General features: G+C 40.6%; 1 protein-coding gene across 1 annotated transcript in view; it reads right to left on the minus strand.

The window, feature by feature from the left end:
• rsrc1 (arginine/serine-rich coiled-coil 1) overlaps positions 1-13,669 on the minus strand; it is a 146,227-nt gene that overhangs the window by 85,164 nt on the left and 47,394 nt on the right. Inside the window, exon 5 of the mRNA XM_044120621.1 lies at positions 8,433-8,469. Coding sequence (XP_043976556.1) covers positions 8,433-8,469 — 37 coding nt within the window. The remainder of the gene's footprint in view (positions 1-8,432; positions 8,470-13,669) is intronic.

Consider the following 13,669-nt stretch of genomic DNA (forward strand, 5'->3'; position numbering starts at 1 on the left):
TTTAAATCAATCCGTTTATTAGCACATAGTATGGATTTGGTCAGGGCTTTCTAAAGGCTTATTATTAGCTTGACTCATCCAATCCGAAAGCAGCTCCGATGTTTGTTTGGGATGACTGCCCAAATGCTCCAACTGAGTCTGATTTTCCCCCTCTGAGCCAAACTGACAGGCTTCAGAAGATGAAAAGTTAGTAAAGATGTTTACAAATACTCTAAGAACCACTAAAGCTAAACTTAGAATAAACTGGAAACTGCTCAAACATCAAGTGGTTGAAACAATTCAGAAAAGAAACCACCTCCACAACTCATGAAATTTACCACAAATCAACAACTTCAAAAGTTAAGATACAAAACAATAATACTAAATACATATAAAAACTGGATTTTATAATGGGTAAAACAGGCTAGCATTATACTCCTGGAATGGGCCAAACTTTAACATTATTAAAAATGTATAGAGTATCCTTAAAAGCCCAGTCTGTGCCAGGAAATCAATTTAGATAAACTCCAACAATTCGGAAAGGAAAAGTGGTGAAGCAGTCACAATCATGACTTGTGAAGGGCTTTTTACCAAATGTTAGCAAGGACTGGGGGGTATATGATGGTGCTAAACAATCAATCCACCCAAAAGAACAGCTCACTATTCATTCATACCTGAACGTTTCCCTAGCGATGTAAGCCCAAAAATAGACAGTACAGGGTAAAACTTTTATGTATTTTTCTGACTTTGAAGACAAGAAAAATCCTTTAAAAAATCCTACTTTCAGATTTGCAATTCAAGCTAAAAAAAAGTCAGGAAAATAAATGAATGTCTTAGTAAAATGTCAGTAAACTCTCCATGCATTTGAAATCTCTCTCAAGCAACCATGTTGAGGAAAAAAAAGAGCACATCATCTGTCCATACGCTGGAACATTAATCCTAATTGCGACACCTTAACCATCATTTTCTGTCAATAACCTGTTTCCAATATACACACGCGCACGCAAGGCCGCCTCACCCCAACTAACTCTCCTTATCCTGCAGTTGATATGCTCAATATTCATCTCATTATATTTTTAAAGTCTTCATCTGTTTCCATTTTCTTTTATTTGTTGAATCCCGCCCGGGCTTCTTCTGCATCTCCTCGTCCTCCTCCCCGCCCTCCCAAACAAACACGCAGATATATCCCGTACCCAAAAGAGGCCAGAGGAAAACAGAGCCCTTCGAAAATGCAATATTTCTGTTTTTAATATCGAGGTCTATAAGATCAGGGCAGAGATGGGTTCCACGGCAATATGTTTATTTATATATTTTATAAGAAGAGAAGGGGGGGGGGGGGGGTGTGTGAAATAATCCTGCCTATCAGTGTACGTATTTGCGAGGCCGGAGCCACTGTATCGGAACTCATCTTATATGAAAAATAATGTTGTGTATGGATATACTTTTATATATAATGGCAATATGGGATCAGGGCTCTTTTACAATGTGCCATACTTCAGGCTAGGGCTAACAGCATTTTATGACCCACCAGCAGTTCATCTTCATGTCTCAGGCAGGCAGGAGCACTGCATAATAATGTCGTTTCCTGCCCCCAAATGCTATTTCACAGGCCGGGGCTCATTTCTCAAACTTCACCACTTTTACAATTTCCTAAACTTTTATTCCCGTCATTATTACCAACAAGATTTCATTACGTATTTAGAATGTAAACAAGTCTGAGTAATGACACTCCCCCTCCCCGTCCTCCTCCTTCTCTTCTTCCTCCACCCCGCCGTCTCCCTGGATTCATTCCCGTTGATGGCTCCGTCGCTATCTTGGCTGCAGACACGAAAAGTACAAACGTGCACGCACCAAAGCAGGCACGCAAGTTCAAGCGACTCTTTCGCTACGTATTCGGAGCACACGCGCGTGTGCGCTGGCATAAACAAGTTGCGGCGCGAAATCCCGCGGCCGTTTACTGCTCGCCGTTCCGAGACGTGCTCCCCGGGCGCGCGTGCGTGCGTTTCCGATAAAGGGGGTGGAAGGAGTTTTATACTCAACTCACATAAATCATGTAGAAGAAAAATGAGCAAATGTGCAGGCTAACTCATCTTCTCCCCATCCGGAGAAAATGAAATTCACTGGAATACCTATCAAAACTGCAATCATCCAGAGATAATATCTTCTTTGGTCTATCTGCACTTTCCGATTTAATTTCCTCCATGCCCTTGACATCCAGCGATACCATTAAGATGAAGCACATACAGTAAGGGAGTAGTTCTCACGTTCTGATGTATGAGATTTCCCCGCGCTTAATGTAATATCATCATTTGCAAATTAATGCAATCTTTCTTTTGTTTGGCGATGCTTTGGTTTTCGTTTTTCCTTTTCTTTTTGGTAGGGGTGTGAGAGGACGGAAAGACAGTGACGAGGACGCGAATGGGGTGGGGGGAACATGCGATTTGTGAGAAAGGACGGACAAAAAAATGGAGGTATTGCAAACACTTTGAACCCCCTGTTCAATGCTAGAATGACATGCAATTATGTGCAGACCTGACCCGAGTCAGGGGTCAGTCAAATTACTCCATCATTTAGCCACAGCGTGGAGATGAGAGAAAAAAAAAAAAGAACGACACCCCCCTCCCCTCCTCATTCACACCGCCACACTCTTTCGCTCCCACATCTTGCAAACATCCAACACTGCATCAAATCACAAAATCATTAGTGTAATAAGCATGGAAATCTGTTTGCAGATTATTACTGACATCCCCTCCCCACAAACCGCCACAATCAGCCCCCCCACCCCTTCAACTCCTTTATCTGTTTCCCCTTCTTTATCCTTTTTATCCCAAACAATCACTCAGGGTGTAATGATATATTCAGCTCACCACAAAGTAAGGATTTTAAAAATCATAAGACGTGGGGCAAAGAAGGGATCTGTGGGGGGAGCTGAAGATTAGGGTTATGGCAAGGAGGCCTTCCAACCTCAAAGACATCAACAAATATAAATTGCCCAAAAACAAGAATAAAGCTGATTGTTGCCATGCCAATAAAGAACTTCTAGCTGATTATTATAAAGAAAGCACAAATCATTTGAGACATGCAGTTTTTAATTAGAAATATTGCTTTTCAAAACTGATACTATTTTATAAATTTTCTGAGAGCCGCCTTTCTCTTTTTCCTACCAGAAGCAAATTTCTTGGTTGGATAACTGCTTAGTTAAGAAGTTATATCTTGTCTAGAATGGCTGCAATGTCAAAAATTGCAATAAAAATTGTCAGATTTTGTGTTTTCACAAATAAAAACAAAGGCTTCATAACATGTGGACAAATCCTTTGTTGAATGTGTTGAAACATAAAGTTCAGGTTTGATCAGTCTGTTTTTTTAAAGATATTAATCGGAAGATGATGGCAAAACTAAGTGATAACGTGTTGTACTAAACTAACACATTATATCTAATTAAATGAATAAGTACTAAAAAAATTGAATTAATGATTGAATCCAATCCAGATTGTTGTAAAAAAAAAACAAAAAAAAAAACAACACAAAAGAAACAGGTTTTTCGCCTTTCACTGCAACACAGACAGAAAAGTCAAGGCAGATGCTAACTTGCCATGACGAGTTAGCATTTCTATGATATTATCATAGAAATAAATGGCTTCATATGAGTTTATTACTTATGGCAGTTGAATGTTTCTGTTTAATCATGGAGATGGATAATCAGAGAAAAGCAGAAAAGTCACATTAGTTTCTTACTATTTTATAGTACCCAATGTTTTTGTTCATTGCAATTTAGATTTTCATTTTGGATTGTTGACTCCTGATCAAAATACCTGAACACACTCATGCAGACAGATTTCTCTTATTGGAGTAAAGATCATCTCTTTCCAGTACCCCGGAATCAATTGTAGAAAGTTGCTTTAAATTGTCAGCGGGAGCAGAAAAGACCAAAACTGCCAATGGTTGGAATATTATTACACCTGCTGTTAGTATTACTAAAGAAGATCGACTTGCAGCATTCACCAGAAACTAGACAATCCTTTTTCACACTTTAGCTCATATTTAGAACCCTTGGTTGATTCTGTCAACCACATTATACCCTTTTCGACAACTGAAAAAGGTATAAAAGCATTTGTAGTACTATAGCTGCACCTCAGACGGAGTGCTGCCCCTTCAATCAGGTCAGTTGTTGAAATTTTAAAATATTATTTTCCAACAACATTCCCCATCCCTTTACCAGCAGTTGGACATTTGGTGGGTGCAAATTTCCACCCCTAAGAACAGCCTTTATCGGTCGCCAACATAATCAACACAAATTCAGAACTACTTCCTTTGCACCTTCAAAATGAGGCTTACAAGATGGTGATTCCAGTAAAGGAATTCACAAAAATTGATTGGAAATATTGTGACGTTTTAAAAGTGCATGACTTTGTGCTAGCTAGGCTAACTCATTACAACTCGAACAATCACTTTCATTGAGAAGAGCAGCAGAAGATCAAGCAGCAATGAAAGGAAGGGATTTGATCGAAGAACATCCAAGAAACAACAACGGTCCAGTTCCAGACTAGAATCACACATTAGGACTTTTCTGAGTGGATCGTGTTCCACTTTAAGTGACGGCAGGTTTGTCTCGCTGTTGTTGTTGGAACGTGTTGTCTTGTATACAGCTGCTGCTGCCGCTCTGTCAGCAGGTCTATTCGCCTCAGTAAACTTTTCAACTCACCGAGGGACATTTACACAGCAGCCATGCCTGAAGTGGGCCATGTGGCCGACAGAACGCTGGCATCAAACGTAGAAAGATGCCTGATTCTAAACTGTCTCTAATGATAAAACAGCATTATATTCCACAGATACAGACTATCTAGGAGATCCTTCTGATTTATGATATATTTTTAGGCAACTGCAATATTTATACGCATTAAAAATGCATTAAAACAAACGCATGCTTTGCTTTTAAGAGAGAAAAAAAAACCCACTCAATTTCACCTGAAGAGCTCTATCTGAAACCTCACTGTGAACATAGATTTCCTAGTTCAGTTTCCCACAAAATGCGACCTCAGCTTAACCCCATGACCGCAGACTGACCTGTAAACTAGCCTCCACCATCACAGGACGTCCAACCCTCTCTCCCTGAAACTGTTGACAAGTCTTTTTCATTCCCTTCGCCTCTTCCCTCCCCCTTTTTTTTTTTTTTTTGCTCTCTTTCTGTCCATCCTCAGGCAGTGTGTAGTTAAAGCGATGGGTACCGCTGCTGATTGAGCCAGCAGCCCTGATGATGCTGATTCCTCGCGTTATTGATTGAGCTGCTGGCTTTCTTCTGCTTTGCTCTAAAAAGCAGTACATCTGGACCGATTAGCTGCTGTAGGCCACCTCTTTCTCCCAGAGCAACAAAATCCGCCTTGATGCTTCTCGCTTTTGTCCGCTCAAGTGTTATTTGGACGCGTTACGTTCGCGTACCGCAAGCTGAAAGTAAAAGCCGAGCGCTGGGAGCAATTAGCTTCAGTGTTTCCTTCCTCATCGCTACTGATTCTATTCAGTCAATCTGGTGAAACACAAAGGGAGGAAAAAGAAAAAAAAAAAAAAAAATACAAAAAACAAACAATGAAACAAACCTCAGACCACACAGATCTTAATTGGCTGCATAATTACTTCAGCAGTCATTCACTTTTACAGTTAACAGAAGAGGGTAATGCTGGCAAGATCAAATACAAGGAAAACAGGAACAAAAGCGCCTGCCTGTCACACCAGCTTAGATGCTTAACAGCTACTCAAAAACAATTATTTGAGGAAAAAATATGGAATAATCTTCATTTTCTTTTAGAATCAAAAAGACGCAACTTTGCAGATGACATGTTCAAGGTACTCGTTTGACAACATGACGTTCCTTTGCCTTATGACACCCCAAGCCAAACGTAAATATCATTTATGCTCCAATCTTAAGCGCGGTAGATCAACAGAGAGTCATAAATGCCTGTTTAGAAATCTTCAGGGATATGCGTTATACATGTAGATTGAGGCATTGAACGAAAAAAGTGTTTGAACAGCCCCGCAAACTCCGGCTCCGAGTGAGATGAGCTCCATTATTTACAGTTTTCTGTCCCGAATCGTAATCAGAGCCTTGCGCTCCGCAGGCAGCTGCCTACTGGGGAGCAATCTCCCCCCTAAGCATAAACACGCCCATAAATCCAAACACTCGGTATTCGGGGATTCAAATTCCCTCACATATAAATACGGAAAATATCCCGGTAAATACACAGACGTGTGCTTGTGTGTGTGAATATGTAGCTCTTATAAACAGGGTCACCCTGATGAGGAGATAAGGATGTAGCAGGAGGCAGTAATTAAACAATTCATTTTAATAAGAAGTCCTTGTTAAGGTTGTGTGTTACTTTCACTTGTTTCAAAATAAAAAGTTCCCTTAAGGCAGGGGTGGGCACTCCTGGTCCTGGAGGGCCGGTGTCCTGCAACCTTTAGATGTATCTCTATTTCAACACACCTGAGTCAAATAATGAGGTCATTAGCAGGACTCTGGAGAACCTGACTGCACTTGGGAGGTGATTCAGCTGTTGGATTCAGATGTGTTGGACCAGGAAGACATCTAAGAGTTGCAGGACACCGGCCCTCGAGGACCAGGAGTGCCCACCCCTGCCTTAAGGTTGATGCTTATCTCCCAAGTACATAAAAAAAACTGCATCAGTTGCACTCATTTGTACCTTCATGCACACAGCACTTAAGAGTAAAGCACTTGCAGATATATTCATCAGTACGCTGACCCTGAATCGTTGTGGCCTTTCCTATTTCAGTTGCATACATAAGAGGAAACACTCATCTCAGCATTAGATATAGGCGCTCATAATGTTTGCTTGGGTATAACCGCCCATAAGAGTATTGATTACTGCTGTTTATGCATCTAAACCCCTTGTGAATAATTTAAATAACGTTTTACGGAGACGTACATCAATCACACCTGCAGACCAACACAATCACAATACCCAGGAAAGACCATTACTAATTTCCTATGTAAAGATATGATAGGCCTAATGGATGTTTAACTCTAGAAAGTTTTAGGAAAATGTACATATGAAAGTGCTTCATATTCAAATTAAATTTTTGAAGGGGAAAAGGTAGTTAAGTCTCCTACAAAACAGTATGATATTAAAAAATTTCTGAAGGTTGTCTGGAGGAGGTCCAGGTAGTTACACACTCCACAAATCTGGTTTATATGGAAGATATCCTACTAAACAAGCAATCCCACCTGTGCAATATGGGCATGGCAGCATCTTGATGGAGGGACGGTGTCATCAGTTACAGGGAAGCTGGTCAGAGTTGACTGAACAATGGATGGGACAAAAACTTGGGGTAATTGTGGAAGAAAACACGTTAGAGACTGCAAAAGACTTCTGATTGGATTGGAGATGTGGATCTAAAACTGTAGTAAAAGTTGCTTCCATAAAATGTGCTGAATGCAAATGCATACTATATTTTCCAGTTTATCTTCTCTTTGCTTTTCACGATTACATTATGTGCTACTTTGTGTTGGTCGATCGCAAAAATATAAAAGAAAATGTGAGGACATTTTTTTGTTGCCATGTGACCAAATACAGTAAAAGTCAAGATAAATAACCACTCAATTGAAATTTGTGTTTTGAAGAACTGATTTCAACATGGAGAACCACAGAGTAATGTTTGGAATCCGGGGTCGGTCATTTCTGTGGCACATTCGGGGTCATATGCGTACAGCGAGGTGGGGCGTGGGTCATTTGTGTAAGGTGCTGGAAGCTGCGGTTTAGTATGCAGGGAGGCAGGGGAGGGAGGGCATGTGACATCCACAGAGAGGCGGGACCCTCTTTGACCCCTGTCTATAATTCATCCCCTGGAATATGGGGCGCATCAAGCCTTGGTTTCTTTCCGCCCAAAAAGACAGAGAGAGAGACAGATAGAGAGAGAGAGAGAGAGAGAGAGAGAAAAAAGACTTTCTCACTTTGTTGCATGGAACTCTGACCCTGGATTAAAGCAACCAGCAAGAGAAAACCTGGTGATTAAATTTTCAGGCTCGTCCCAGGAGAGCAGAACCAGAAGGTCCTTGATTCACAGACAGGAAGAGGCTGAGGAAAGGGAAAATGTCGGCACGATAACCAATACCGAACGAGGAAGGCGAGGTGTGTGTGTATCTGGGTGATAATCAAATATTTTATGTGAAAAAAAAAAAAAGATAATAATACACACAAGAACAAAAACATGCCAATGTAAACAACTAACAGTTAGGATAAAAGTTGATACTTTAAAGATAAATCCAATGCTAATGAGAAAGCAGAAAGCAGTGTCTTTGTGGAGGCAATATCCATGATCTATGTCCGTGTTCTGTCAGTGCCTCCCTGACCGTTGGTGGTGGGTATTCACGTCCAACTGCACAGGTTTCATTAAGGACATTGATATCATGGACGTTGTGTGTGTGTGTGCTGAATACAACTTACCAGATGCTCTAATTTGTCTTTGATACTCTCAGAATCCCTGAAACACACAAACACAAATTCCCCTTACTTTGAAAATAGATTCAGACACAAAACACATTCCATAAAAGCAGAATTTTTCTTAAGTGTTCACAAACACCAAAAACAGACTACAACACACTTTTTTAAGTGTACTATTCTGTACTAACAAGCCAGATCACATGTTATAATTCGGGATCTGGTTTGCTTTCACATAACTGCTTTGGGTTGCAAATTATACAATTTCTGTTTGTTTATAACAAAATGGCGTGAAAAATATACAAAAATTGTAAAAGTTTTGTTTGAGTCCAACAACTGAATATGGAATAAGCAAATATAATGGTCAGGTGTCTGTATGCAGTGCATCTCTAAGAATTAATAAACACATTATTTCTGGCTTTTTTTGTTACAGCTGAAATTATAAATTTAGCAAAAAGCGCTACTCAGTCTCGACTGGCAAGTATGTTGTCTCTATGCTAAGTGCATCTTCAATGCTTTCGTGAGTCGAGAAACAAATCTAAGCTATTTTCCTGAGCTTTTACAAATTTGGAATTTAAAGGTGAAAGGGCATATTTTGTGTTTTTATTGTGAATGTTTAAAGAAAGTTGTGTCTACCTGTCCAACTCATGGTTTAGGAAAAATACAAATACTTCCCTGACTACTTGAGGCAAGAAGAATATCGACTAAAAGGCAACTAGTCCAATAAATCTGGTAACAAGTTGAACAGACAACCCACAACATGCTGCATACTGCTGCATACATCCGGTTAAATGCTAACTGGCTTAGCGCTAGCTGCAGGCAGAGTGAGTGAAGGCAACAGGTGGAGGCTGAAGATGAAAGAAGTGTTTGTGCCGTCTGTATGTTGGACAGACATACAAAAAAAAAAAAAAACAACAACTGGTATTTACATGAGAAAAGACATGGAAAATATTAGGCGCACGAGTGCAACCAAGAAAAGACACGTGGACTTGTGGTCTCACTCTGGGAGACATGTTTTAGTCGAGGGGAAAAAACTGCATAACTCAAAAAGATTATCCAAAATCATCTCAGTATTAACTGATGTTCAGTCAGCAAGCCTCACACTGAAGAAAATCACAATAATCAGAGTAAACTATCTTTATGACATCACAGAGGTTTTGGCTAATCAAAAGGAAAATAACCACACAGATTTATCCTAATTGCTAACCTCTAAGGCTGAAATGCAGAGTGCATTTCAGTGCTTTCTGCATTTAAACCAGACAGAAGTTAACTAATACTGTCGCCACACTGCTGGCAGGCGTGATGATCATTTCCAACTCAAAGAAAGAACTGGAAGCTTATTATCTGTGAATTAATAATAATAATAATAATAATAATAATAATAATAATAATAGAAATGCGTGTGTGATTATCAGCAGACTGAGCTGAGGAAGGTGGGGAGACGCTCTGTTAATAAAATAAAATAAAATGAAATAAAAAAGAGCAAATCGGCAGTAAATAATAGATGCAATTTTGGCACATTTCAAATTTGCAGCAGTGCAAATCAAAAGATCAAGAGAACACAAACAGCACCCACCTCCCCCCCACCAGCTCGACATCTCCGATCACCAAGCACCCACTCCCCCCCTCCTCGTCCGATTCGGGCCTCCATTACTGACAACTCCACCCAGGCAGCGGCGCTTTATAGTGTCGTGTGTGTGTGCGTGTGTGTGTGTGTCTGCACTGAGAGGGAGGAAGGCTTATCGACAGGCATCAGTTGCTAATGCAGCTGGCAGCATCACTGTGTAAATCTACACCATCTCTAAAATTACATACTGTCTAATCTATCCGACTCCCTCTGCCTCTCCGTTCCGTCCGTCCATCCGGCCGTCCTGCAGGACGCGTCCCACACACACACACACGAGGACCACAGACATATATGCCCTCAGCTTCTCTAAAATAATGTCATGAAGGAAAGGACAGAACGAGAGGCAGATGGATTAAGAAAAAATGCGCAAGAAGAGAAGAGAAAGGAGGTTTGTTTGTTTGCTCTGCGCTCCGTCAGAAAAACCGCAAGAAGACAAGTCGACCACTTAAGGCAAACTTCATCTAGCTGTAATTACATTACATTCTGACAAACACCCCGCCACATTCATTATACATGACGGGCGCCCGGCAACCAGACAGCAAGACATTTGTTACTGTGGTGACAGTGTGTGTAATCCGCTAATGAAGCGCAATTAGCGAGAAACAATCCAACACTGGGGAGACGCAGCGCTCCATCCTTCCTCCTCCACTCTTCCCCCTCCTTTCATCTCCCTTCTCACTCTCATTTTTACAATGACATCTTTATCTCCTCTTGCATTTTTTCCCCCCAGTCGACCTTTATTTAGCTCTTCACATACAATTAATGTCCTGCTCTTTCATCTGCCTTTTTTTTTTTACTGTATCAAGGACAAGCTGTCCAGCGGTGTCCTCAGCGGGGCCGAGTGGATCGCTCCATCCACACACACTCTCCCTCTCTCTCACACACACACTTATCCCATATTACATCCTCATTTCTCTTTTCAAAACATCATATAATCTGCCGAGGCCTTCTGGGAGGCAGTTTTCCCTTTTCTCCCTCCCTCCCTCTCTGCACACGATGTCTTCAACACAGAGGCAGCATCGATTTCTGAATTACGCCACAATATTAAATAATTAATATACTTGCAGTGATTGATGTTTTGCATTAGGCCAATATTAGGTTATCAATCAAAATCCACTTGGTTTAATGTAATAATATTGAAAATGTGTCAGTGCCTGTTCGTCCAATTTGTAGTGGAGGCAGGCCAGATAGTAATGGTGGTGTAGCACAAGGCCTCAGAGACATCTATGGCCTGCTCGCTACAACCGCAGGAACACATTACAGCCGCGGCACACCGGAGAGCGAGGGAGGGAGAGGGAGAGATAGAGAGGGGAAGAGAGAGAGGCGGGAGTCATGGGGAGGGAGACAGAGCGCAGACATGGAAGGACAAAGGTGAAGAATGTGACGGAGGGGGAGGGGGATACTATCATATAACAGTGCAAATGCCACATTAAAGCATAATTTTCATATAGTTATGTGTGCTTACGTTCCATTATCCCAGGGCTTTAAAAAAAAAAAAACTATGTAAACTACAATTCCTGTAACTCTTTGCAAACTTTGAAAGAACGACGGTACTAAAGGAATACGTTTTTCTTTTTTTTCTTTTTTACGATGTTGAGTAGAAACATTTCAAAAAAGTTTTATAAATCACAGGCTATATTTTAGCAATAATCATGCTTGTTTTAAGGCAAAGTTGTCTTATAGTTTAATTTTTTTTTTTAAAGTACAGGAAATGAATGCTTTGTAGCTTGCTTTCTTTAAGCTCAAATTGCAATCCATACAATAAAATTGTCCATGCTAAATTTGAGCAGTTCACATACTTTAGATTTTAAATGGGAAATATTCAAATGAAATCCAGATTTCTTAAAAATTGGGATATATCACTTCAGGACCAAGTGGGGGCTGTCAGGCCTTAACAACTTGCTTTTATATATTGGGCTCATTGAAGTAGCGTTAGCTTGAAGAGGCAGATCAAGTCCCGTTTTGTCCATTTTAGCTCTTCCCAAGATGGACTTTTCTTTGACAGGAATTACATTATGTCTGAGTAAGATGGAAAACCTTGCACCGATGAAACTAGTCTTTGCTCTTTGGTCTCTTCCCTTCTAGAATCTGGTTATAAATTGGATTTATATTAAAATTTTTTTATTATTTTTAAAGTCAATTTAGCAGATCTATGTCTTTTTTTGATACACCATAAAATGTTTTGCCAACAATAAAGTTTCAGTGCTACAGTTGTGCGAATGCTTGAATAACACTAATTCCTTCAGCTCCCACCCCTACAAGCACTTACTAACTCTTATTGTCATTTCAACACCAGTGCTAGAGATAGGCCAGAGATCCACCTTGATCAGAACCAGGGATCTAGAAGATCAACAGCTGATCAAAAGATTTTGACAAGCAAGTGTCAAATGTCTGCGCTCCTTGTGCTACTGAGCTGCCAAATTCAGCATAAAACCTTTAAGTTTCCACTTTAAGAAAAAGTTGTAGTTAAACATGAATAACTTTACTCCTTGGTGTTCATTTTGATGTCTCTCGTCACATACAAATGTTACCAAAATACTGTTAAACATCCCATTTTTTATTTTTAATCATGTGGGCCCATCTTCAACTCTTCTTTGAAAGCTTTCCAAAAACATTTACAATCATTCTTCTGCAGTTTTGAGGTCAGACGCTGATGTGGAAAGAGAAATCCTGGCTCGCTAACTCCTCCTTAAATCCTTTCCAAGCCAATTTGTTGGGTTGAGATTGGAACACTTTTTTTCACCATAAATTAATATTTAATAAAGCTCCGATTAGGGCTGAACAAGGGAAGAGCAGGGTAAAGCTCTCTTTGTAGCAGCTAACGAATAGTCTAAAAGCCACAACTTGATGTACCCTGTTATCATCTTTGCATAAGTATTTGACATTAGAGGACAGACTGTGTGTGGGACTCTGACCAAGCTAATGATGAAAAGTTTTCTAACCCATGTTTTGGGCATGATCAGCTATTACAGCGCTGCCTGGTAGAGGCCTTAAAGATGGAAAATTTGAATGATCAAATATCAGACATCAGCTTTATGTTCCCAGCCTGCTCTTCTTTTCCCTTGGAAAGATTGTCAAGCCACCACAACGTAGAAGCTGACAGAAAACGGCGAGTGAGCGAGAGAGGACAGAGACAGAGAGTAATGTACTGCTGTTCCAGGAAACTGTAATTAGTTATCCGTGGTCAATTAAGTTAAACTGGACAAACAAGTGTGAGTGTTAAAGTGAGCCTTGGCAAGGTCAATACTGACCAATTTAACATGGTGGCTGGATCCTTCACACTGTCTGCACTCTGCTGCTTCCCTGTCTCAGCTCCTTGCCTACGCTGGCATACTTTTTCTTCTTGCCGACTCTTCTCCGCATTCTTCCAGCCTTCATCAGTCACAGTGCATGTTCTATTTCCAAGTGTCCAAACCCTCTTTTTTTCTGTCTCTTGCTCTGTAATGACAGTTTTGAAGCTGTTGCCTCACCTTACCTCATCCCGGTCCCTCTATCTCTCCTCTCCAGTCATTTTGTCCTCTTCCAATCACCAGCCTGCCGCTCCTTTTCTTCTCTCTCTCTCCCCCTCACCCTCCCGCGAGCCCATGCGCTCCTGCTAGCAGACAATTAATTACAG

The sequence above is a fragment of the Gambusia affinis genome, linkage group LG06 (genome assembly GCF_019740435.1).
Source record: "Gambusia affinis linkage group LG06, SWU_Gaff_1.0, whole genome shotgun sequence".
Classification (NCBI taxonomy): Eukaryota; Metazoa; Chordata; class Actinopteri; order Cyprinodontiformes; family Poeciliidae; genus Gambusia; species Gambusia affinis.